The sequence below is a fragment of the Aptenodytes patagonicus genome, chromosome 6 (genome assembly GCF_965638725.1).
Source record: "Aptenodytes patagonicus chromosome 6, bAptPat1.pri.cur, whole genome shotgun sequence".
Lineage (NCBI taxonomy): Eukaryota > Metazoa > Chordata > Aves > Sphenisciformes > Spheniscidae > Aptenodytes > Aptenodytes patagonicus.
Window position 1 is genome coordinate 61,881,491 of NC_134954.1, and position 27,058 is coordinate 61,908,548.

Genomic DNA, 27,058 nt, shown 5'->3' on the forward strand with positions numbered 1-27,058 from the left:
TCCCTTGCAGGGAGGCCCGAGGATTTATCTAACTTTCGGTGAAGCAGATATGATTTTTCTTGCTCCCTCAATAGTAAAATGAACCGGTTGCCAGGAGAGGTGTTTAGCAGTACGTGTTTGGGCTGAACCCATTCCTGAGCATTTGTTCCCCCCGCTCCGTGTGAGAGAAGGCTGCTGCTTTGGTATGCTTGGTGCTGCAGGCCGTTTGGCTTTAAGTGTCCCCTTTAAGGACTGTTGTCAGGGATGCCTTGTGCACCTCTCCGCTTGGTGAGTGCATTACAAAGATTACCAAGTCTCTAAGAAGATTAGTCAGTAGCCTATAGGTCTTGTTATGCTGAAACACTGCCTCCGCATAAACTAAAGCAAATGAGCAGAGTTTATTTCAGAATATTTTTGCCGGTTGAGCTCCATTTTAGTTCAGACAAAGAGGGGAAAAAAAAACATTTAATTGGTTAAATAGAGAGAATGGAGCAAAAGTGTTCTAGCGGTTTTTAAACTGTGGCTGATATATAGTAAGCAAGATAAGATTCCGGTAATGAGCTAATCTAACAAACAGCTGCCAATACAGTACAGTCACAGTTATCCAGCTGCTGTCATATGAGGTGCCAAGTAACTTTGGATATTAGAGGTTACAGATACTGGGGTGGTAGTAACCTGATTAGAGAGCAAGAACATTTGCATGACTGAGAAATATGTGATGTATGGATCAACAGTATGCCAATATGATTCTTTCTTTGGGTAAAAGAGACTTCAGCTTTCAAGAAGGGAGTGCGAATTGTATTATGAAAACATAAGAGTAGATCATCAGTGGTTTTCCTCGGGTAGAAAAGATTGAATAAAGCTTTTCAGCCTATGATGTAGCTTACCAAGAAGTCACTTGAGAGTGTTTGTTTAAAAAGATAGACAAACATTAGAGACTGTCTTTGTATACTTTAAATTCTGTATGCTTCAAATTGCAAAGACGTGTAGGTTACAGTAGCACCAAATGAGCACACCCAGTTGCGACTAGAGATGAAGGTTTATGGTTTGGAAATGAGTCCTGAAAAAGGTGACCTAAGAATAACTATTAAAAACACGTTGTTTCCTGCTTTTGAAGGCTGCTTTAGAAAGAATTTCCACTTATGGTGTTTGTTACAAAAATGTACCTATTGGCTCTCCTCCTGCTTACTTCTGTTCGTAAAAGAGGTGTTTATGGCACCTTCTTTTGACTGAACTGAATGGGACTGCAATATATCCACTAAAACCTTGCAATGAGCTTAGATCCTGGAGCTTGCTGTTACCTCAGGTGAACAGTGTTACAGTGTTCTCTCTGAAAGTGTGTGATTACAAATTTCAGCATGTCATCTCCCTGAAGTTTTACCAGTGCATAAGATACCTACCTATGTAGAAACAGTTACAGCACATAAAAGGTTTGGTAAAATGCATCGGGGGAAAGCATTAGCCTTTCTGCTTATGAAGGCAGAGCTGCATCCTGAACTTCTTAAGTGACACTGTCAAATGCCAATGAACTGCTCACTTCAGCTTTGTTAATTAAAAATCTTGAACTATTTTCCATCAGGGGTCAGAGGTGGCCTGACAATCATCTTTACGTAATTCTATACTTGCAATCAATCAATCTTGATTGATTTCTTTGATAGGGAAATATTTATCTAGCTATCCGTGTTCTTTCAGAGAAAAAGAGAAATCTTTCTAGAATGAGAACTGGGAAGGGGCGAATGAATAGCTTCATTCTTCACCGCTGCTCCCTGCCAAAATCTGTTGGGATGGAAGAATGTGACTTTGTCCTTTCCCAGCTTTCACTAGTGCAGTGACCAGATCTGACAAAAGAGAGCAAATAGCTCTTAAATACACCGACGCTCCGCTTTCATCAGCTTCTGAAGCGAAATGAACAATGAAAAGTTCACCCTGTTTGCCCGTGTTCGAAGTCTGCTCCAGAGTCAGAAATGCAAGGACGTGAGGGTTTTCTTTTTCTGAATTCATTGTGATCTGTAAACACGTGGAAGTTGCTCCAAAATGTGCCTGTATTAGACTCCATCTCCCTGCACAAAGTGATTTTTCAGTGGCACCAGGAACGCTGCTCAAAAGCACAAAGGATTGGGATCGCACGCCCTGCTGCCGCCTTCAATCTTTCCTTCCCTTTTTACATCGCTGTCTAGCTCCATATTTGACTGAAGAATAGAGCACAAATATAGCTTGTCTAGTACATGGAAACAATAAAAATTCATAACAAGCTAGAATATTGACAAACCCCAGCAGCCTTACTGTTTTATGTGAACAACTGAAATGTCAATTAGACATCTTGAGGCGTTATCAGGTGCCAAATGCTTTCCCCTCTAGCTACATGCTCTTTCCATTAAAAAAACCAGTAAAACACCACTGCTTTTTTCAAGCACAAAATAGAAAGGATTGAGAAAAATGTATCTTGAATATTGATTGGAATACTTCCCTGGTGGTATAGAACTTATACTTGATTACATTAAAATATTTCCAAATAGTACTGAACTTTTCAAAAGTTGGGAATCTAATCACTAATAGACTAGAGTGACCTAATTAAACTGGTTGTTCAGGTGGAGGAAGCGGAGAGGAAGTTTAACCACACACTGGTGCTTAAAGCACCAGTGTACTCATGTGCTCAGTTAAAATAATCAAATTTACTATATCACTGGTACTGGAATAACGCATTAGAAATTCTGTGCAGGGACTGTTACATACAGCATCTGGTTCGGTGAGGTCCAGTGTAAGGCTTTAAGGATTGTCACAGTTGGGTATGTGACTGTACAAATAATAATAATTCAGTTTTAATTATTCCAGACTTTTGGCAATTCCAGAAGCTTCTCTAAAATAAAAACACTTAAATGTTTAATAATTAATTGTTTTGTTAGCCTTCATGAATTACGTGCATCTCTCAATATCTGCTAGCAATAGTCATTAGCAACACTGGTTGTTGGTCCTCATACCTTTTTATGTTGACAGTGACCCTTGACTATTTTGCAAAGTTCATTGCTGACTAGGGTCAAAATTTTAAAACGGGTTCTCCTTTAGATGGGCTCATAAGTTCCTATTTGGATACCCCAAAAGGTGAATTAGGGGGAGACAAGAAAAGGAGATGTTTTTCCCCTCTCTAAAGACCAAATACCTAGAAGTTCTCACCAGCATTTCCAGTGAACGAAAAAAGCCAGAAGTGGATGGAGAGCTGTGTAGGGGACAGGCATTCACCTCTTTTTAACTTCTCTCCCCTGCTTGCTCTCTGTGCGACGGGCTTCATTCCTTCTGGACAGGCTGCAGTTCGTGCAAGGAGGAGTGCAGCAGGATTGTGCCTGCTCCGGGGCGTGTTGCAGGAATGCAGCACTTGCCTCCAGGAAGGAGCCTGCCTTAGCCAGCGACGGTGGCATGTGGGGAGGAAAGCAGGACTCTGTCTCCCCCTGCTGAGTCATACCCCGAGAAGAGAGGTCGCAAGGTTTAGTTTCCACTCAGTTAATTAACTTCTGTCACTAATCAAAGAGCAATTAGTAAATTGAATGCTTAATTAACATTTTATAATTAAGAAATGCAATTCACATAATGAAATATACTGTAGTGAAAGGTATCTCATTTTTAATTGTCTTCATTATGTATCTGGCTGCCAGTTTGCTCTGATATAATCAGTGATGGGAGAGGTGGCTAAGTAGCACATTAAACTGTTGTTCTAATTTATAAATGGATTTTAAGGTAAAAATCTTCCCAGCTTGCATTTGAGAGTGAATTATCAACTTATAGTTAGGCTATACTGATATGATATGATGGCTGCTGTATTGATCTCCTATCAGTAAACTAGGCTGCAAATTTAGGGTCCACTTCAGTTCTTCCACGCTGTATTTTTAGCACAGCACTTTGCATCTCCACTTTTAAGGATTGTGCTTTTTTTACTTTATGTTTTGCTGTGACTTTACAATTGAGTTCCAAAATAAAGGAAAAAATTGCTTTTTCATTTCAGTATAAATCTGCTGACTTTCCTCTCACTCAGAGCCTTCTTGTTATTTAGAGGTGTTAATAAACTTCAGCCCAGACTTTTCCATGTGGGAACTGCTTCTAATAAAGATTTTTTTTTTTTTTTTTTTTTATGTCTAGGATGAAGTGGTAAAGTTGACAGATAAATGTCTTAACAATGCAATTGAGAGCCCAATCGCAGCAGCAACGTGGCTTCCAGCAGATCTCAAAAGCAATATCCTGAAGGCCCAGGCAGAAGCAGGGCACAAGGTAAATACTCAGCCGATAAGGACTGTGACATTCTCAACTGTTTTGTTTCTCTTCAGTTGCCTGGTGTTGGAGAAGGTGCCTTGCAGATAAGGGTGCTCCAAGAGCCAAAGTCCAAGGTAGAGCAAGAGAGCCTTTCAGCCTTTCTTCACAATAATAGTGGTCTGGTACTGGAACGGTTCCCCAGGGAGCGATCTCCATCCTTGATGATACTGAACATGTAACTGGACAAGGCCCTGAACAAGCCCTGGTTCGAGTGGTTATTGAGCCAGATAACCTCCAAAGGTTGCCTTCTAACCAAGAAATTATTCTGTGATTCTGTGGCTAAGACTATGCTTCTAGCATGTTCTAGTAAATTCTGTAGCAAATAATGGTATTTTATTTGGCTATGTTGGTGAATTATTTTTATTTCTGCACTGAGGTTTTCACATAGAATTGATGTTTTCAGTCCCTGAGCAGTAGATGAACAGCACGCTTCCGTGCTGGGAGGGAGACGCTCGGCTCTTCTGTGAATGTCAGAACTGACACAAGACGGAAGCAGGTATCAGAAATGTATATCTTTGTTCATTTTTTCCTCTCAGGTCATAAGAGAAGACAGCCTGACAGGTGTCAAGAATTCCAATATTCAGGATGCTGCTGCCAGGTACTGAATAGATTTGGAAGAAGCGCGTGATCTAGTTACCCAAATACAGCACTGTACAAAAACCTGACACTGACAGCTGATTTCCTGAGAATTACTGAGTCTCAAATGATTGCTAGTTCCGGTGGGATTTCAGGCATTGAAAAAGTTAAAGGGTTGCAACATATAATTTCTTGACCATTTGTGAAGATGAGCATGTGTCAGACCTCAAAGAGCACGTGGGGATATTGAATAAAATGTACATCTAGCGATCCGAAAAAATACGCTGTAACAAGAGCTTTCCGTGGAAGGTTGTACCTGGTTTTTTGTTTTGTTTTTTGTTGTTTTGTGCCAGGAACATTCTCCCATCAGGCAAAACACCGAGTAGTCCCCCAGCAACCAGTCCAGTATTTCAAGACCCAAGAGAGCTGCTGAAAGCAACCCCTGCCTCAAACACCTTTGTTCCGTAAGTGATTCAGGAGAAATGTGTTTCTGGGGTAAGGGAACCACATGGAGATTATCATGAACAGGTCTGAAAAGATGAGGAACAGTTGCTGAGCATTTAGGCTACATCTAACTAAGCAGGTTTACCGATGCATCTTTAATTACTGTTGCAACAGTTAATCAGTGTAGGCCAGGCCTCAGGTGAGTATTCTAGCAAGCAGTAAGCAAATCTCTCTCATCTTCTGAAACGACTGAAATATCTGACATCCTGCTGCCCCTGGCTCTAAAGAGGAAGATAAGAGGATGGCAGGGAAGGCTTCAGGTGAATTAGAAACAAGGGCTGAAGAGGCTCCTTTGAGATAGAAGATATTGATACTGTTGGGTCTGTACACAGCTGTAGCTGAAACTATGAAAGAGAGCAGTAATCTGTGGAGGTAGTTGGAAGGCATTTGCTTCAACGTACTCACAAACGTTGGTCTTTTGTCTGCCTTGCATGGAACTGGTGTCGAGTTTTTGGGTTGAGCTATCAGGGAAGCAGCACTGTTTCATGCTATCCAGGCAGTGTGCCGATGAGAATGTTTTCTCCTTTCAGTAATGCGTTAAATGAGGACAACGCTGCCTCTAACCATGAGGACCTGCTGATTCCAGCTAGTCTGGCTCCAGCTGAGGAGGCTGCTGTTTCAAAGGTATCACCACCTGCCAGCCTGGAAGGTTTCTGTGTGTCACGTTCTGAGCTACTGATGCCTCCAGGCAAGCACAGCAGACCTTGCTGCATGCCTCTCATAACTCAATGAATACCAGTCGTTGGTGAATGCCAGAGAGCGCTTTCTGGAGCAGATGGGGACACTGTACAGATCTCTCCAAAGGCCATTTCTGAGTGTCCTTTCAGGTTCTTTGCCTGACATTTTTCTAAACAGATTGTTTTCCTTGCGCTGGTGGGGAGCCCCTCATATCCCAATGATTTGATGCTCCAGGAAGGAGACTGCAGGGATGAAATTCTGACATAGGCAGTTCGTATCAAAAAAACCACAGAGGGAAAAGTTCAAATTAAATGTTTAATTGTTGTATTCTGGTTACCTTAAGGATAAGGTAATTTTTAACTGGACTCCATGAAATCACGTAGTAATTCAGGGGTCAACTTTCCTTTGTCCCTCTCCAAAAGAAGAGTCCAACACTGGACTCTGCTGTTACTTCAGCAGACTGAGGGGTTACTCTGGATCACTAAAGCACCATGCCCTTTAGGTGTTGTTCCTCTAAACCTGTATTATGTAGTTGATCCCACTGAATAATTATCAATTTCATCTTCTGAGTTCAAATACTCAGCTCACAGACCTGGCTGACCTTCTTGTTGAATGGCTCAGTACCCTGTCTTCGCACAGGAGAATGGGACAGTTGCACAGCTTACGTGGCAATGACTTTGTTTCCAATATGTTGATGAGAATAAGTGAAATGAAAAGGCTATTAAAAAAGATCATATGGAAAGATTTGAGAAAACAGACCTGATAAACAGGGGTGTTCATTAAGGACACTGGTCTCTAACTTGGAAAGCCACTAGAGTATTCAGCAGACCTATCTGGTTACTACTGGGAATTCAATTCAAAACTGATTTATTCCATAGAGCACTCCAGATGACCAGGACGTTTCCTTAACATCACTGACAGAGAATCTAATTGACTTTACAGAAGCCACACCTCGGGTAAATGTATTTCAAAACCAAACTTCTTCCTTCACACGTACAATGGTTTTCGCTCATAAACTCTCCTCTGGCTTTAGCATCTGTCCACCAGGCTTGGATCTGCTGCAGTAGAGTGAAGTGGTGATTGACCTGAAGCACTGCATATATGCCCCCCTACTTGAAGGGTGGCTGGCGTAGGGTTGTAGACCCTACAGCTTTGTAATGGAAGTGAAGGAACCTGAAGAGTTAACTTGTATCTGTGCCACAAGAGCCTGTAGTCTTATTTTAGTACACCAGCAAGTGCCAGCCTGCTTCTCGGGCTTTTGGGTATATGTAATACTTCAGAAGTTATATGTAAATGTGTATATACATGCACAGACATATATGTGTGTGTGTATATGTAAAATAAATACTTGAAAAATAAAATTTTAATACAAATAAACCCTTTTACGTACATGATAAAATCTCTTATAATCTGTGCCGGCGAAAAAGGAGTTACGTTGTGTGCACCAAAAAAAAAGGGGAAGGAGTAGGACCTTTAAACTGTTCACCGAAGTGTGCTCTCGGTTAACTTTGTCCACAAAGCAGAAAAACATGATGGGTTCAGGTGCCTTTGGGAAGGGGCGCGCTATGCCGAAACTGCTACCAGTGAGTTTCTGTGAGTGGGCGGGTATTAGCTGTATGCTGTGTGGGTGCCATTTACCTTTTGCTGTGAAGTCACATCATCTGCAGCTAATCATGAGCATGGTTCAAAGGCTAGTGATGGACAAATACCCGAGATCATTTTGGGAGGCAGTATTGTTTTGGGAGGCAGTATTGTTTTGAGAATGTTCTTGGCTACTTCCAACCTTTTCTAATGAGCATTTGTTTGCTTTTTGTAGGTGTCTTCCCAGCCCACGATAACACCAAGGTGGATAGTGCCAGTGAGTTATTTGACCATTCCTTAACAACAACAACAAAAAAAAAAAAAGAAAAAAAGAAAGATTTTGTCATGATTAAGAAACAGGAGCTCAAGTAAAATAGTAAAATATAATAATTTGTAATCATTTGAAAGCCCATAAAATAATGTACCAGACCAAAATAAAGCAAACTAATTCAGCTGGAGTAAATCAAACAACATACGTATCCTGTTAATATTTAAACTTCATTTTCGCTGCATTACATTGCGGGTAAATGCCAAAAAGTTTCTTTAAGAACTTGCATTTAGTGAAGCCCACCCTGGAACTTGATGAATCTTAGTTTTTACTGTTGTAAGTAAATCATAGTGAAAAATTAGCTTGTCTTGTCCTGGCAGGTTTTTATTTCAGTTTCCTGTTTTGTTCTCCCCAATTCAGACTGGACTGATTTCCAATGGGCCTTTGGGAAATGATGTTGCCTTAGCTATGAAGGCAGTGAAAGGCAGCACGGAGACTCTGTTGTCGTCAGCTGGATTGCCACCATCCCAGCAGACATCCGAAGTCCTTGCAAGGTAAGGTCTCCTCAGCACTCGCTTCAGAAGTCTGTATGGGGTGGAAAGGAAGTATGTGCTCTTGCTGCTTCCACTTAAATAGTTATAATGGTCATTCAGACACAGTGCCTTGTTCTGCTGTGCTTATAAACTATAGTTCTGTCTCACTTTATAGCATTTGAAAGCCTATAAATAAATAGAGCAGCTGACGTGTGTGTATTTTTATATAACATTGTTTGAAGGGTAAGAAAACATTTTTTTTAATTCAAGTAAGTAAAGGAACAAAGCATACAAATTCAGCTGGAGTTGGAGGAAAACCTGTTGTCACTATAAGCGCTATAAAATTGATTAATTCTTTTTAATGATCATTTCACTTCAGTTTCTTTCCTTATCTGCTAACATGTTTTAGTACTGGACTAAAATGATGGTACAGGTGAATTTTCTGAGAAATCTCTTTACAGTGTTTCAATACCTGTCAGAGGATTGGCGGGGGGGGGGGGGGCGTCTCCCAGTTACTTCCAAGCTGTAAGGAAGTCGGAAAACAGAATCTGTAGAAACCTTTCCCCTTGCTATTCCATTCTGCCGTGCTGGTAAGGCAGAACGATGGCAGTGATGATCAGGCCTTTCAGTGAACCTCTTACAATGTGGATGGCAACGATGCTCCTGCTGCACTGTGTGAAATTGGTTGTTTGCTCTTCTGCAGTTGTCCATTGGAAAGGTTTGTCCATTGGTCTCATTAAATTACGAGGGGAACAGCTATTAACGCTCTTTGGAAGAATACTCATCTTTTTCTTTTTTAATCCATTACGGCAGATCTTTGTGGAGGAGTGTATTTACAGGGCCTCATTTTTTTTTTTTCCCTTTTAGCCCAGTTACTGAGGATGCTACAATAAGAACGAAATGTTTACTCACCACTGAACTCTAGAAGAAGGAGTTTCTGCACTTCCCACCTTGTAAAAACTCAAATCTTCGAACATATCTCCAAGGGATCCTTCCAAAAGACTTGCTTGGGATCGAACTCTTGCTGAACAGAAGTCAAACAGCCAGCTGGTTTGCTAGGATCCAGGAAGAGACTTCTACATCTTTTGCAATCTAACTGGAATTACAGTCTAAACCAGGATATAAAACCACATGCACATTTGATCTTCTCCCTCAGGAGAAGTGAAATACCACACTGGAGCTAGTTCTGAAAGCGAGGAACAGAATCTAGTTGTGTTCCACTCACGCCAGGTTTAGTCTTTCTTACCCTGTGCTGCCTCTCAAGTGTTAATGGAAAGCGTTCACTGTGATGTTAGCTATGTAGGGTGTGAGCACGGTATCCCTGACCTCTGTAGATTAATATTGGAAAGATTAGGAGAACTTGTAGGGCCACCTTGTGGCCATACTATGTATGGTGGCTCACAGTAGCGATGACTGTTTCATATGGCCAAGGACATTTTCTTCTGTGTGATTATTCCCTCTGTTTTTCCTTTGTTTTACCAACACATACTCTCCTTTTTGGCCTTAAACCCCTTAATAATCCTTGCACCTCTTGTTACAGTACCTGGAAAGAATGAAAATCTAGTCCATCAGTGACCAACTATGTTGACTGGATTTGAGCTGCTCGTTGCAACCAGGAAAAGGAAGATGAACCTGCCAAACAGCTTGTAGCACTAGCAGACTACAGCAGAGGTCCCACATTTTGACACTGATTATTTCGTTTCCTATATGACTCAAATACATGCATTTTAGGCTAGAGATATGTATGTTTTAAATGCTGAAGCAGTGAAGGCATAAGTACAGCTTACTTCAGGAACTGCTTATTAGTTAGTTTTATTGTCATACAGGACTAGGAAGAAAAAGAATTTTCTTGTTTCTGTTCATGCTATTTCTGGGTGTTGTTTCCAGATGCCGTGCTTTGGGAATACTTACCAGGTATGTTAGCAGCATGAGGGTAGAACTAGATCAGTTCTTAACACCACCTCGAATCCTGTTCCAAGTGTCATCTAATAGTTGTATGTGGACCAAGAATAGAAAGAATAAGGTGAAAACAGGAAAAAAAGATGAAAAGTTCCTGTAAGCAGTTCACCACTTTGTAGAAAGAAGGTAGGAGCACTTGCAAGAGCACGCTCCGCAGAGCTGGTGAAGGCCTTTTGGTGCTCAGGTGAAGTACAGGTTATGATATGTAAGAGATCATTTGAGTCCTGGGCAGCAGGAGCCTTGTGGACATGTAGAGGTGAGCACATGGACCCTGCGGATACAGCCTGTGAAAAAGGTCAGTGCAGAGTCAGAGGGAGGAGAAATACAGAAGCCCGATGATGAACTCCACATCTCCTAACAGGGAGGCACAGATGAAACAACTGGGATCTTTCTTAGGAAGAGGTTTGTACATATGCCTGGGGTTGGAGGATGTTTTCTGCATAGCGCTGCTGTTTATAAATATTTATATACACGTAGTTCTTAGAAATAATTTTAAATGTGAGAGTTGGTTCTGAAGCCTGGATGCACAACTTCATTTCTGCACACCGGCTGCGTGCACGTCTCTCAGTGTAGACGAAGGTTTGGACCAAACCACTGTGGGTTGTGCAGGTAAGCTGGTGCCCGGCCAGGCTGCTTCTTTCAGGCTAGGGTGTTCTTACTGCTGCTCTTGTGCTCTTGTTTGCAAGATGTTGAATGAGAGTGTTAAGGAAGAAGCCACGTGGCATTTACGTGGCCCACTGCCACTCCTCAAAACCCCTGAGGCCTTAATAGGGAAACATAGAAACCATGGGGAGCTCTTAGGACTGACATACCAGAGCAACTCTCTGCAGACAATGATTTGCAGCCATTGCCTCAAGAACTGGGAGTCAAAATTGGTGGCAGGCGCTTCAGGTCCCTGCTCCAGCCAGCGCCTGAAGCACTGCACGGGCAGGCTCCCCGCACTGCCAGCCAGAGGGGAGCTGCTGTTCTGGGCCAGGTGGAGTGTTTCTGCTCGCCAGCCGTTCAGCTCTGTCGCTGTTACTTCCAGTTGAGTATTGGCTTTTTTATATGCTTTTAAGTCTGAGCCTTACTGCATATTAAAATGTAGAAGGTTCCCGATTCAAATATCAAATGTCTTAGTCTGGATTAATAATACAGTTGCCAGCAAAGTTCCTGCAGGAAAAGGGAAGCTATGGCTGCAACAGTCTGCTTCCTGCACAAAGCCAGGACTGTGTGGGGAAACTTGGCACTTGCTGTTGATCTGTTTGCTCAGCAGCTGAGCTGGCATTCGCCGGCTACATGTGTTGGTTTTGTAAATAGACAGAATGCAGTAGCATTTTCTTCAAGGCATGTTTGATATTTGACTCTTCCTGTTGGGTTCAGGAGCTCTGTGAACTGTTAGCTTGAATCCCTCCCAAAAGTAGAATAACAAGTTTACAGTTCTACAGCATTGCGTGTTGAATACCATCCTTAGATTCCTCCCGAGCAATCGCATACAGCAAATAACAAGTAAATAACGTGTGGTGGGTGTGTCCCCCTAAAAACCTAAGTGGTTCCAAGTAGCCAACTGTTATTTCAGCATGGTCGGGATAGTGGTGATCAGAGGGGAATGTTGTATTTGCACACATGCGTGCACACACGAAAATTTCAAAGGGGCAAGGTTTTTCTCAATTTTCAGAGGACTAATACTTGAAACTTTATTTAAAAATTCAAAATTTTCAACTGTTAAATGGGGGACTTGGAATTTCTAGTAGATTTGGGGCTGCAAACCCAACTCTTTCCAGTGACATCTAATACTTGGAGCAAATATTCACTCCATTTAACTCAACGTAGCTTATTTAGCCATTCCAAATCACTGTTTGTATAGGGAGCCTGGCGAGACTAAGGCGCCACAGTTATGTGGTCTGAGCAGACACATAGGTAGGTATCTGAACATCCTATGGTTTTGCATCACTGTTTTGCTTTAAAACTATAGGTATCATGTTGTATCGTGACTGGCTAACAGGTAACGGAGCAGTACTCATCACCTGCATTTTATCAAACACAAATAGGTGTAATAGTCCCTACAGTTAGTGTTACAAAGTATTAATTAATGCCTGTGTGACACTGAGAAAAAGGGATTTTCTTACCATTGCGGTACTATTGATTGATTGGCTGTAAGGTCCAATCATCCCCTAAAAGTTTATTTTTTGGGATTTATTTAAAGAGATTTATAAATAAAACTTTTGTTTGAATCTGGTGTTGGGACGTTGGCAAGTCTGCCAACCACTTAAAAGCTGTAAGAGTTGACAGGAATGAATAAATGCAGGTTCTGTTGCAGTCATTTGGAAAAAGCCAGCTTCCTGATTTAAAAACAAAAAAAAAAGTTCACATTTTTTTTCCTAACAAAGTTATCCCCCATTGACTTCCTCATGCCTGTCCCAGCCTGTGCTCATTAATTGGCCTTGTACCCTTTTGCTGTGTGTGCCTGTAATGCTGGTCAGAGATGGAGGCTGTTTAACTCTGTAATTAAAAAATGCTAACTTACACTAATGGGATCTAAAAGTAAAAGTGATTTTACTCCGGTCATACTCCATAGGCGATTGGAGTAAAAGATTTTATTGAAATCTTAACGTTAATAATAACACCCCCACCCCCCATATCTCAGACTGGTTAATCTTCGGGAGATGCTGGATCTTAGAACTGCGTTTCAGTCTCACCCATTTAGTCCAACAGGGAGAGACCAGAGAGTCTGCATGTGCTGCGTACCTGGCGGTGGTCTTAGAAGCTTTTGAAACGGGTGTTAAAACGTGGGAGTTCAGGCCCTCTTACAGTTGAATTAAGGGAATCTATTCTTTACTTCAGTGGTAATGGGGTTTAATATTAGGTAAGTCATATGACACAAAATAACTACTTACCTGGTAATCAGTCACGGTTAATGAATTAGCTTGAATGTATTAGATTTTAAACTGAAATTCCACATACACTTTGTCAAAGACAGACAGCGGTGTAAAAACTATGTTTTGGACAATTTTTTGGACGCAACTTTGGCAAGAAAATTTTCAGCACCGTTAAGAGGGACTCAGTTGCATTTGGGTCTCCTTCCACAAACTATTTTCAGCCCTTGCCTGTTATCCCTTTGTCTGCACCTTGCTCATTCTCGTTTCCTGAAGCAAAGGTGTACTGTTAAGATCAGCATGTCCTTCACAGACAGCACTGGATATATTTTTCACATTGTGAACATATTCTGGTACAACCCAAACCTTCTACAAATTAAGTGTTAGCAGCTCTATTTCACAGCCAGCTAGCATTTAAAGCTCTATCTGGGCACGTAGAGTGTTTGTTAGTCTAGAAAGTTGTAGTAAAACTACATAGCTGTTAGACATGGTAACATCACAGCTTTCAAATGCAGCTGGACAATCATAACCTTTATACCAAAACCTAAAAGTAATCCATGCTAATGGCCTTGCAGTGATGCAGGTGTAATCCGGGTGTGTTTGGTCTGAGCGTTAGCACCGTAGACATAAGTACAGGGCCCTTCCCACCACCCTCAAATGGAGGTAGAGTTGGTGTGACTTCGTGAAGTGCTGCCGCTGTCTTGTCACAGTGTTCAGGAGGGAGATCCAAGCGGTCGGCGCAGCCTGTTGAAAGCGCAGCATCGCGCCTGGCTGTGCGCGCCTGCTGGCAATGAGGAGTGGGTGCTCACCCTGCAGTGATGTCGGACCCTGGGCAGCAGGGAGCCGCAAGGTTCTCCTACAGAGTTCACCTCCTTTTTACTGTTTGGCTTGAGCACTGCTTCATAAACACACACACACACCTACCTATAACTGGACAAACTTATTTTAAAAGTATGTAAGAATATTTTTTTAGCTAGATTTTTTTTTTGTTAAAGCCACACTAACTACTGTATTTTTACCTTTTATATGTAAAGCTTGGCAATAGCTCTCAATGTATAATTTATTTGTTGTTTTTTTATAAAACAAAGTGCACCCTCTTGCTTCTGTTTCACACCAATAGCGATGTATGAACTGTTTTAGGCACTGCACTGAGATCTGTATTGAAACTGTACCTGGGAACAAGAAACTGTGATTTGTAGTCCACTCAACCCAGTCTTGAAATGTTTATATTGTAGTTTTGTCTTAAATATACCATGTCAGTGCAAAAGTCTGGCAGAGTCATCTTTAAGCACCGCTGTGTTACGCTGGTATGGCAGTAAAAGACCGGTGGGTCGGCCGGGACTTGGGACATGAGCTGTGCGGTGAGGGCCGGTGGGCTGCTGCACCTCTGAAATCAAAGCCGAAGGTGTGCGGCAGATGCGTTCTTCGCGCTGAGCGCTCACCCGGTCCGCAGTTCGAGGAGCCTCTGTGGCAGTACATTAACTCTGCAGGACCGTATTTTTTTTGTCTGTATGCTAAGGTCGCTTGGCAGCTTCTAATTTAAGAGAACCTAATTTAAGAGTACCTGGGTTGGGGAGAGATGTGTGAACTTATTTGGGATGTCAAAACTGCAGGCCGTGTTATAAACTTGTTTTGTTGTCAATTAAAGCGTAACTTAAGATGGCATCGAAACTTGCAGGTGGATGCTAAAGAATTAAATGCCTTCTTTCCAAAAGAGCTGAGATTGTCCAGGAGGACTGTCAGGTGTTCAGTGGTTTTGAAAATCAAAGGACCGAGGTGTGTGCCCAGAAAGGCAGTTTTGAACTTCCAAGTGTAATTCCACAAAATGTAGGCAAAAGTGCATGCTGGTTAGCTGAGCGGTCTTGCTTCTATTTCCAATAAGGGATTGTTTTATGTTTTGAAGTACAGTGGTGCTAGTGATTGTTTAAAGGAAGCTGTTTATTTCCAAAACCCGACTTTGGTGAAATGCTTAAGAAGGCAGCAGAGGGCAACCAAACCATTTGATCGTCTTCGTTTCTCAGCAATTAATAAACTTGGGAAAGTATCAAAAGGAAGTGACATAATTCCATCCTGATGACAAAAGGAAGTGAAATAATTCCTTCCTAATGACTAAGCTCATAGAAAGTCATTTCCCTTGTGGCATAATTTGTTGTGTAGATCAAACCACAATCCCACTGATAAGCCACTGAATTGTTCTTCGAATCCGTTTATAACTCAAAACAATGAAACACGTTTTGGTTTAGATTTTTTTGTTATTATTTTAAAAAAACCTCTTTAAATGTCTACATTTTAAAAGAAAATCCCTCTGCTATTCATGCATTTTAATGTTCAGAAACCAAGTGGTAATTAAAGACCGTTTGTTGAGATAGGCTGATCGATTTGCTCTCTTCTACGTATGATTTTAAGAATCTTAAATGAACAGTGCATCTTGTGTCTCAGATGAGATTACAGAACACCGCTGCATCCTCTTGCTTTTATTCTACGGGTTTGAGTTAGGCTGCGGGCATATCAAATACACGCAAGCTTCCCTTTTCTTCAGAGACATTTTAAAACCGCTAGCTTCAGTGGCAGCCCCTTCGGTCCGTGCCCAGCCAAAAATGGTGTGTTTTGTTTTCTTTCTAAATAGTTGCCATTAGCTGGCATTATTTCATGCAGGCCACCACAGAGCTTTCAGATGGCAACAGCTTTTAGTCACTCACTTGGGCTCGGGATTAATTCTCATTAACTGCTACAGTTATGGAGAAATACCATAACTGTAAGCACATCCACAAAGACTCTTCCTCTGTGAAAAGGTGACTGCGTTGGATAAAAATGTGCCAGGAAAAAGGGAGTGAAACCACTTGAGGTGCTCTGAGAACCCTGTTAAGTGTAGTTGATAGCGCTGGTTGGGTTTTGAAAGGGAAGATGACCCAGGAAATGTGATACAGTGGTATGAGCAAGGATTGCGTGCCTAGGTCTTGGATACCTGAAGTACGGGTCATGCATGGCCAGAAGGGACTGAGGTGCCAGGTACTCCTGCCGCTGAGCGGCTGTGGGTTGCAGTCACTTCACATCTCAAACCCCTTCCCTTCCAGCCTGAGCTCACCCTTGTTTTTTAAAGACCTGGGAATGGGCCAGTAAGGGGAGAAATAGCCTCTGGTGGCTTCAGCAAGTCTGCTGTAGCAGAGAGTCCCACTTTCAGGATTGGAGCTCCCTTCTCTTCCACAGAGAGATCTGAGCTTAACTGCAGCTCAGCCTCCCGTGAGCGAGCCCTGAGCCCACCTCTCTCCAGCCACAGCCCCTTCTCGACCTTCTGCACACCTCGTGTCCTGTACAGGGGCTGGGGAACAGCGGGGCCCCTACGGCATCGGGCCGGTTTGAGAGGCTTAGGCTCTCTTAGGTGGAGAAGCTGGAGTTGTGCCGAAAGCGCTGGTGCAGCCACCTGACTTGGCATGCCAGCAGAGGCGAGGGGAGGAAACGGGGGAGATGGGCACGTTCTGCAAGCTGCTTTTTCCTCCCCGTGCCAAGCCGTTGCCTTTGGGCTGGCTCGTGTCCTGCCTGCGTTGGCTCCAAGTAAATGTTAAACCCTTCATGGGGCTGCCAAAGGGAAGAGAGTTTTGGGGGGGAGGAAGAAAGGAATGGCAGAGTCTGGATGGCATTTTCCTGGGGCTCTTGCACATCCCCAGGATACCTGTACCTGCCAGGAGGCCTTCGTGTGACTTGGAAAATCACCGGTTTATTGTTGCCCTTTCCAGTTAAATTTCCTTCCCTCATCAAGTCTAGGTAAAAGTCTGTATGTTACAGCAGCTCTCACTGGATAATGCCAAAACAGACATGTCAGCCAGCACAAGAAAAACATGCTGCTGATTTAAGATTGCAGTGCTCTGTACGTGCTCAGCCCAATCGCTGTATGAAGTCCTTTCCGAACATATCTCCTCTAACTGGGCCATCCTCCGTTCCTGGAGGAGGAATTCAAAGCCTGGGCAGCTGTCGAGGCTGGCTGAAGTGCAATGAGGCGACTGGGGCTTGCAGGAGCACGTTCCTTGTTCAGAAAGGTAAGTTCTTTGTTCGTTTTGAAAATATAAATACATATTTTAAATTCACGAAAGTTCAGAAAACGAGCACACACTGATATGAAATGCAGCAGGCTTTATTCATATGGCAGCTTGTTCAATCCTCTCTGTTTCCAAACAAAGGTCACCGAAGGTCCAAATAACTCTTCAGTAGCTTTTTGTGAACTCATCTGCAATTTTCCTATTGAATTCATGTGACAGCTACTTGTGAAGAGATGATTGAAAGTATCTGTAAATACTCTCACTTAAAATTCATTATTCCTATGAAACTTTTGAAAAGTGATCTTTTCAAATATTCAGAAGTATTAAATCACACTTTCCACTAATTTCAAACATCAGCATCTCTTCTTGCAGAAGGCTGAAGTTCAGTCAGAAGGCCGGTATCTTGGCAACTTCTGTGGAACTAAATGCTTGAAACACTGGACAATATTATCTTTCGAAAAAAGGACTTTTTCTTTTCAACAGAGAAAAACCATACATGAATTCAGGATTTACTAGTACAGAGGGGAAACGTGTAACAAATATTACGTATGTTGAGAAAACAGAGAGAGATGGAGTTGGAAAAGCAGAAGTCCCTTTGTGACTAAAATCTGAGTTACCAGTCAGAACAGCTTATGTTTTGTGCCGCTCCTGTCAAGCCTTCCTCTTTCTTTTTCCCCACAGAAAGTCAAAACCTTTTGATCCTGTGCTCAGTCATGAAACCTAGCACTCACTGTGCAACTATTTTGTTCTTCCAGGTGTAATGCGCTTCCTCTGGTCTAATGCTGCACGTGATTTTCAAGGGGGACTTGTGGTTTCACTTCCTCAGGGTTAGATGCAATCCTTGAGTATCTTCTAGATTTCACTTGCTAATTTGTCTGTTGGGTTTCTTCTTTGTTATAGGCCATCCCATGTTGCAAATATCTTGTGCAAAGAACACTCTCTGAAGAAAAGAAAACCTTAAACGTCTTAGAAAATGTTGCCATTAAGATTCATCAAATCCCTCAAATGTGACCGTAACGTGCACAAACTTGATTTAAATACAGTTTTATGGGTGCGTATTTATTTCTTATGCCAGTGCAAAATGAGCAAGCTTTGCACCTGAAATGCAGTTAGGGAGCCAGTAGGGGTTACTTGTAGTTCTGATTTTCAAGGCAGCATCAGCCACTGCAATTTGAAAGGGTATTAACTGACCAGAAGAAAAAGTGACAAAAAGAGCAGCATTCCAACAAGCTCCTCTCAGAAATGGCAACTTAGATGTAAGCTGTGACTTAAATATATGTCGGGTTTTGTTCACATTGTAAAAAATCTGTTCACAGCAAGTATGAGAAGGTTTAATTTTTTTCCCCAGGGTGCTGATAGGAAACCGAAGACAGTTGCAAGCAGTTGGTTTACCACCTACTGGCACATTGGTGGAAATTTATTCTTTTGCTTTGCAGTCAAAGCGATCACAAGCTATCCAACTCCATTTGCCAGAACGAGATCTCAGAGAAGCTGGACAAAGGTTTACCCCCAATGAGCAGCAGCGCATTGGTATCACTGCGAACTCCATCCACTGCGGTCGCGTGCTGACAGTCGGTTCCCTCCTCTTCTCCCACAATCCGAGCAGCAGCAAAAGTCTCTTTTTCTGAAGAGACAAACAGACGGAGAGGCTTGTCCTTTGACAAAATGCCTGTTGCTCTGTTTGGGTCTGTTTCTGCCTCTGAAGTGGTTTGAAACGCACAAAAGCCCCCTGGCTCGGGAGGCAAGCTAAAGGTTTTCATTTCAATTGCACTGCTTTCCTCATTGCTGAACGCTCGGTATGCAGGCTGTTGACGGAAGTAGTTGCAAAAGCGAGTGTGCTTCGGGATGGTCACCAGCTGGTGATGGTCTTTCTGCTTACTCTTCCAATGGCTGGGGAACGTATTGGTGAAATCTGAGGTAGTTTGGAAATCAACACCGATTCCTAAGATGCAGTGATACATTTTAGGAGAAAAGTTTGCCTTTGTAGTACTACTTAGCTTCTTCCATGTCTGCGTATGGAAATGATACTCCCAGAGGTCATCCTTAGGACTGGAATTTGAAATCCCTCCACCGAAAATCAGCATAGAGTCTTTGAAGACTATGGAAGCATGACCTACCACTGGAGGAGGTCCTTGGCTAAATGTAAGAGAAACCAGCAGTTAAGGGGAGACCAACAAGAAACTAACACTGATTTTAGCCTCTGTTTTTCTTTTGGCTCGAAAGAATGACTGCTGAACAGCTGCATTGGGACATCAAAACTACACGCTGACAGCTGCATCGACGCGTTGCCAACAGCTTTTCCAAGCAAAGCCAACTGGAGCCCCAGGGATGGCAGCAGTACTATGTCTTGATCTGAACAGTTCCTACAATCGCCAAAAGGGCAACATCTCCCTCTCTGCCTGCACGCAGTATCAGATGGTAAGACTAATTCTCTCTTTCTTCGTTAATTTAGTGTAACAAATAGTATAGTTTACCTCGTTCTGATGTTGGACCAGCTGCTGCTTACAAAGTCCCACTTCCATAAGTCCTTCTGTTCACTCAGCCCCATCAGTCCTCCGAAGAGGTACATGCCTGTGTGATAAACCACTGCTGAATGACCATGCCGAGGTCCTGGGCCCGTACTGTGAGATGGGGTGGAAACACACAACCATTTCCTTGTATCTGAAAGCAAAATGTTAATTTATAGGTGGACCAAATTTACCCTAGTACTTGAGAAGGGATTTATTTCAAGAACAGAGTAACTATTCTGTTGGAGAATAAGGCTTTCTGCTCTAAGCTTATTATAATATAAGTTAACAGCTTAAATTCTGACACTGAAAAAGTGCATTTAAAAAATCAGTTTTGAAATAAACTTTTAATGAAAATGTCAGATGCTGTATGACAGATGCCATGGAAATTTTATTTACAGAGCAGTTTTTCCTACGGCTTTGTTAATTCATTAACGCTGACATCGAAAGATAATTTCCTGGCTATAAGAGTGAAAATCAGTCAACAAAAACAGTCCTTCATTAATGTCTGTGCTTATTCTCCCTGTGAGGGAACGAAGGATGAGATAAACCCATCATTCATTTCAAAATAGCGACTGAATGGCCACCAGATAACAAAAGCTGTCCATTTAGGAAGTCTCTGGGAATCATCTGGTTTGCAACCACCAGATTAGCGATGAATATGCTAATGAAACCATCTCCTGTCAGGTTTGGCTCCCCATGGTCAGTTCTAGATTTGAGATTCAAAAGATGGCATTAACAGGCTGAAGTCAGGGTCTCTGCTGCATCTGAAAGTTTTCGGTAATCCTTGAAGCATTTAGTGAATAGTGAACAAAACATTCTCCCTGATTCCCAGCTCTAAAACGGGCCAATACTGTGAAACTTCTTCCAGTATAATACAGTCTAATTCATTTCAGCTGGGTATTGACAGAATTCATAATTAAATACTGCCAAACGGAAGCCAAAACTAACTTACAACACTTCTAGCGATGGGAATTTTCTTAACAGAGCAAGCCATGCTTTCCTGCAGCAGTCATCGTTTTACACTGGATCAAAACCTTATCGTGCTTTTTAACTTACCAAAATGGAAAGTCCAAAACTCTTGTGAAATGCCTCTGATGCCGAAGTATCCCCCGTAGATGCACATGCTGGAATGGTACACTACTGCACTGTGACCTTTTCTGTTAGTTGGTGCCGAGCTCTAAAACAGTTTAATAATAAGACAAAAAACTGTTAACAGATCAAGTCGTATCAGTAGCTATGTCTATCTTGGGAATATGCCCAAGTAATGAAAACCGTTGCTTTGGGTTGTGTTAAACTTCTTTGAAAATACAGAATAAACCCGCCACTGAAGACTTGTACAGATGCAAATACAAACCATTCTCAAATCTCAGCAACCCTCCCTTTTTAAGTCCACCACAATATCACGTGCCTACAGCCAGGGCCCCCTCTCTGCACTCACATCAGTAGTACTGCTTTCACAACTACTGCTAGGCATGGTTTCAGGACATGTTGTAAATATATCGGGCAACTCTTGGGAATATAATGGGGGGATGTAGCCCTTTCCACCATCAAGCACAGCCTTTCCACATTGAGGAAACTTTAGTCCCAAGAGTAACTCTCACTCATTTTGCTTGGTGTGGATTTATAGAATCATAGAATCACAGAGTAGTTTGGGTTGGAAGGGACCTCTAAAGGTCATCTAGTCCAACCCCCCTGCCGTGGGCAGGGACATCTTCCACTAGATCAGGTTGCTCAGAGCCCCGTCCAACCTGACCTGGAATGTTTCCAGGGATGGGGCATCCACCACCTCTCTGCGCAACATTTGCCCCGCCACAAGTCCTAGGCTATGCCCAGACCCTCAGCAGGAAACCAGGTGGTTCCCACTGTGTCCGCAGCGGTTCTCAGCACTGCTAAGACTCGTGGACCCAAACCTGGGGACGAATATATAAGGCAAGTGTTTGGTTTTGTTCTTTTGTTCTTCTGTGGTTGTTTCTTCTCAAACAGCCCATTATTTTTTTTGCAGGGGGGAAGCCATGTTCTCTGTATTCAGTTTTAGGATAATTACAAGAAACGATTTACTCCTATATGTAAGAAGGTGTTGATACATAATTCCATCATGTTTGTTGTACATAAACAAAATGTCGTCAACCATATAACACCTCTCCCCCCCCACACCCCAAATGACCCTGCAGTCCCAAACTTTCTCTTGACTCCTCCACCAAACACAGGTAACCACAGTGGTAACTGTGTCCCATCTTAACAAATCTTTTGTGCAATTTCATAGTGTAGTAACATTGTGAGGTTGAAGTTTCAATAGCAAAAAATGAGCCATTCTTTACATATAGTGATATAAAAGCAACCTCGTAAGACCACAGCATAAATGCTCCCACTGAGGTTTCATTTAGAAGTGGCAGTATCTTGGTGAGTCCGCGTGTTCAGACTGAAGAAATGAAAAATGCTGCAGCACTTCACATTTCAAATTTATTAGTGTGACTGCCAATCTGTGTTCACAGCCCTACTTTTAAAAGCACAGACTACATGTGTGGTTGCAATATTCCATTTAGAATTAGTTTTCTTGATGAGGCATTCAGAAAAACAGAAGCAGTAGTAGAGGAGAGGATTTAACTTCTTATATAGGACTTAAATTTTAAGAGCAGCATTTTTAAACACTGTTTTAAAGAAGGAAAAAGCCTTAGTTATTGAAAGTGCAAAGAAATAAAGTATAGCCACATGTCTCTGAAGAGATAAGATTGGAACTGTTTGGGGGAACATATTTCAAAGCAATCTGTTTAATCAACAAAGCAACAGGCATTTGATTCACACATTCACCACTTCCTGGCTCCTTACCTCAGTCTCTGCTGGTACGTTACGGCACTCTGTCCATCTTGCAGAATCTAGGGGATTGTTTTAATAAAGCGCAGTTTATATCCCAGACCACAAGAGGACACTCCTCCAACATTAATTTTTCAAATTACAGATCTAATTTTCAAGTAAGTCTCATCCTGGTGTTTACCACTGACAAGGATGAAGAAACCCGCTTCCCACTAAGACAGCAGTACCAAGGGACTTACAGGAGACAGCTTAAATAGTTTTCCTGTATCCTTATCTGATATCGAATCACAGAGATACCATACCGTATTTCCTGTTTCCTAAGGCTAAATTTCACAATGCAGAAATAATCTGTGATTTTCAGCATTTGCCGAACTTGCAGAATCCCCAGATTTCCCGATGGGTGTATGGCTCCTTCTATTTATTACGTAAACCTTATGACAGGAGCCTTATTTTTCTTGTTCCTTTTCACAGATCCCTTAAAAGTAGCCCTCAAATAACAGTCAAAAATCACTGATCTATGATCACCATGAGGGAGTGGAAATATCAGACACCCAGCATCAGAGGCAGAATGAGAAAGCAGTGCAAGCTTACAGTAATAAAAGCTATACTTGGCAGGAAAGATTTTAAATATTGACCATGAAAAAAATAGACACGCAACAGATTTTGAATAACTCATTCCCAATTTTCACTGATAAGTACTGTGAGTAATAAGATGCTTTCTCCTATGAAATATATCCTATCTGAGGATCTCTGTTCTTTCAGCAGGTAAGTATTTCAGGTAAATGGTGGAAAACAAAGAAAGGATTAAAAAAAACCCCATTGACTTAAGGTTACACAGTGAAGTAGCAAAAGAGGCCAGGCAACTTAAATCTTGGTCTTGTCACAGGATTTACTAGCTCAAAAAGAAATCAATCTCTCTCTCTCTCCTCTTCATCTGACATCAAAATAAGTAGCCATTACTATACGCAGTATTTCCAAAGGGAGAATATATAGAGTATGACATTGCTATTAAATTCAAATGTTGCACTGCTTTTATTAGAATATACACTTAAGAGATCCCAAATGTTTGTTCTTAGGGAAAAAACCCTGTGTTATGAAATGCTGATATTAATTTCCCACCTTCTTATTTAATTATACTTTTTTTTTTCCAGTTCCTTCGTTGTTGTTGCCAGCTCATGTATTTCTTCAGTAAAAATACAAAATGAGATATACTTTACTGATCTTTCTTCCATAATAAAACAAAAAGCTTGGTTTTAAAAATTTATGTAACAAGGAAAATACTTTAAATATTGTATGTAATAATTATTGGGGTTTATGATCAAATAGTAGACTTCGGGGGGGAGGAATGGAAATTCTGAGACCTTAAAATGCATAAAACTTTCCCATAAAATACTTTCTAATTAAAGTAAGAGCTGACTTTAATAGCTTAACAGCCTAATTTTAGGGGGAAAATTTGCACACAGTTTTACACACATTACTTCTTGTAAAGCCTAGGGAAGGCTATGTTACAAGCAGCAGAAAACAGTTTGGTTCTTACTATTTATTAGTACCTATGGACTTGGAATGTCCCAAGGAAGAGACTGGCTATTGTGTATCATACCAATGTCATATATCCAGAGAGGAGTTTTTGCTTGTGTGAAAGCAGAATCCACCATCCCACCGAAAATATACAGGGTGCCCTGCGAAATGCAAAAATATTTGTCACTTAAAGGTAGGCATATAGCGTAAAAATAATTTTTAAAACAATTCTTAAATGAAAAGGCTGCCATCACTAAAATATAATTAACAATAATGCATATGATGATCTATTAACAATTCAAGAGGCAATCACAAAAAGCCACCAATTTTTAATCGTGTCGTTATCCTCTCCCAGTAGGAAACCCTGATGAACGTTGTGCTATTTTAAGGGGGATGGCATTCCAGAACCACTCGCTTCCTCATCAATCTGGGACAGCTTGAGGGATGCGGATCTGGAGCTCTCAGAGGCATTGCTCAGGTAATGTTAGATTATGCAGGTTTATAGAAAGATTTCCTTGCATTGCAGCTCCTGATATCCTAAATTCTGTTTTCCCTTCGCAGGCAAAGCTGTAATTCTTATTTGCCTTCACTCCCCCGTCCCTCTTCTATGCAAGTTCTTAAGTGAATGTTTTTATGCTGTAGCTTATCATGCAAATGAATTCAGAGCAACTGTTACAACTATACAACTAAGTCTAAGAATGTGCTGCCGAGGTCTTTATTTTGTACTACTATTATGTACTGAGCATTGACTGAGGAAACTGGGGAGCTGCACACTGCTGCAAAGCTAAAATACTGTCGCTTTATTCAGAAAGATTCCAAAACGTTGGTACAGCTACATCCAGAATTGCACCAACATAAAAGTATTTTCTGGGTATAGTATTTCAGTACATAATAATCTATGGCGGTTTATTTCATTGTATAATAGGAAATAAAATGTTAGGATATGGACGATATAAATCTTGGTCTACTACCTTATAAGCCACCATTGAATGTTCTTCCAGTTCTTCTGGACCATCTCTTGAGCAATCCAGCATTTCCCATTCATTTTTCACTATAAACCAAAGTTGAAGTTAAGGCAGTGGTGCACTCAACGCATAAACTTTAGGGAAAAGGTGAAAAGATCAGCTTTGAATTTGGCTGCACTGCCAGAGTCAATAGGGGGAAATGAAGCGTTTTGTCATCTTTCCTCTCTGCTAGTTCAGAAGACTGAGGCACTTCCCCCAAAATTAAATATGTGCATTTTTCTGTTTAGCAAACTTAAATGTAATAAAAATTGATCGTTACCGCTTTTATTTTAATGCTGTACTGTTACCTACATCAAAACCTAACTATTCCATGAGCATGAACCCCAGCACAATTCTATGTTTTACTCCAGTAACAACCATTGAACAGGGAACACCGTATGTTAAGTCATATTTGATAGTGCATTATTAATACAATCTTACAAGGTATTGTATTCATGTGTTCCCTTTGGGCACTTTTACATGCATAAACTATTCCCATGATAAAGAGTCAATAAAGCTATGTGTTTGACATCCCTTGCTAGAACTAGGATACTTTAAATGACTCTCTATTTCTGGTCAAAAAAAAAAAAAAAAGGAACTGAACTGAAATCTGAACTTTCTGGGACACCTGCAACAGGAACAAACACACACCATTTGCCCAATGAACAAAATGCAGTTTATCCATCATTCTGATGGAGAGACTTTAAATGGGGATAATCTGTTAACTACTGAGTATCCCCAGTTTCATGATGGCTGGATGTAGAATCTCTTTAATCCTGACATACAAGTGAAGGGGCAAACTTACCTATATTGTATCGCCAAAAATCCCTAAGACTGGTGGTGTTCCTTCCTCCATAGAGATAAACAAATCCTCTGCAAACAATGCAAGCATGTTTATATCGATCGCAGGGAGAGGGCTTCTTTTGGGGTGCAGATTTCCAACCACAGTGTGCAGTCTTTCCTTTCATGCTGACGACCAGGATCTTATCCAAGTATCAACTTGCAAAGGACAGCTCTGACAGGGGAGGGTCCCAAAACATCAGGGACAGGGCTTAAACCCTGCTTGGTCTGTAAAAAGACAAAAAAATAGTTTCAGGTTAAAAAAAAGGGAAAAAAAGAAGATAGAAAAAAGTCTCTGCTTTACGACAAAAAGTTACTGTGTTTTCTTTTCAGTCCCATCAAAAGCAACCTGACAATTTTGGCCGACTGTGATAATACACTAACTGAAGTAAAGCATTTGAAATGCTGACTCTGAGTCTTATATCAGCGAGACTGGGACAGGAACTTCCCTGGAGCTGAAAGTTTTCTGTAGGGTATCGGTGAGCTGAAGTGATAAATTGCAATACCCTACATTTGCAATATGGTAGAAACCAAGGCTTGGTCTTTTTTCACTACAAAAAAGTACTTAAAACAAACCCGTACTTAAAACAAGATTTGGAAAGAATGATGAAAGTTTTTCATCACAAATATTCCAGATGAAAGTAATGCATTAGCAGTTGTCCAGAATTTATTCCGACTTTCATCTGAACCAGCTGAAATTAGGATGCATCTGGAAAAAATGACACTATCCTTTCATTTGCCACAAGATGTCACTGTGTTCTGTGAAGACAGAAGTACCAGGAACAACATTCCTCTGTTAATCATCTTTAAAATATATCATGGCCAGTGTTTTGAAGTAGATTATTTTATGAAGCACTAAAAAAAAAAATATAAAAAAATCAGCATTAGGCCAAATTCTGGGATTTGTGTTGGTAACATGTCTGAGGTGACACATGTCACCGAATGAGGTGACAAAGACTCCCAGTTCCAAAACTATTTCAGTGAAAGCCAGATTCCAGAGGTATGGAGGACCTAGGATGGAAATTGATAGGTAACAATGTGTCAGTACGGATGCACTGTTAACTCTTACCTACTGCAAAGTAATGCCTGTTCTTCCACACTTACCTTCT

General features: G+C 41.4%; 2 protein-coding genes across 2 annotated transcripts; one reads left to right on the forward strand and one right to left on the reverse strand.

Annotated features, from left to right (window-relative positions):
* Positions 1-7,007: 7,007 nt before the first annotated feature.
* LOC143162471 (band 4.1-like protein 5) lies at positions 7,008-14,495 on the forward strand. Its single transcript, XM_076342934.1, has 4 exons — positions 7,008-7,619; positions 7,853-7,894; positions 8,306-8,439; positions 9,286-14,495. Exons 1-4 carry the CDS (start codon positions 7,566-7,568, stop codon positions 9,341-9,343), a joined length of 288 nt encoding a protein of 95 aa, XP_076199049.1. The 5' UTR covers positions 7,008-7,565; the 3' UTR covers positions 9,344-14,495.
* Positions 14,496-17,351: 2,856 nt separating this feature from the next.
* LOC143161688 (kelch domain-containing protein 1-like) lies at positions 17,352-26,172 on the reverse strand. The gene is made up of 7 exons (XM_076340800.1): positions 25,915-26,172; positions 25,077-25,156; positions 24,188-24,266; positions 22,603-22,649; positions 20,833-20,953; positions 19,741-19,927; positions 17,352-19,402 (listed from the first exon to the last, which is right to left on the reverse strand). The coding sequence occupies exons 1-7, from the start codon at positions 26,075-26,077 to the stop codon at positions 18,712-18,714; spliced, it is 1,368 nt and encodes a 455-aa protein (XP_076196915.1). The 5' UTR covers positions 26,078-26,172; the 3' UTR covers positions 17,352-18,711.
* Positions 26,173-27,058: the final 886 nt, after the last annotated feature.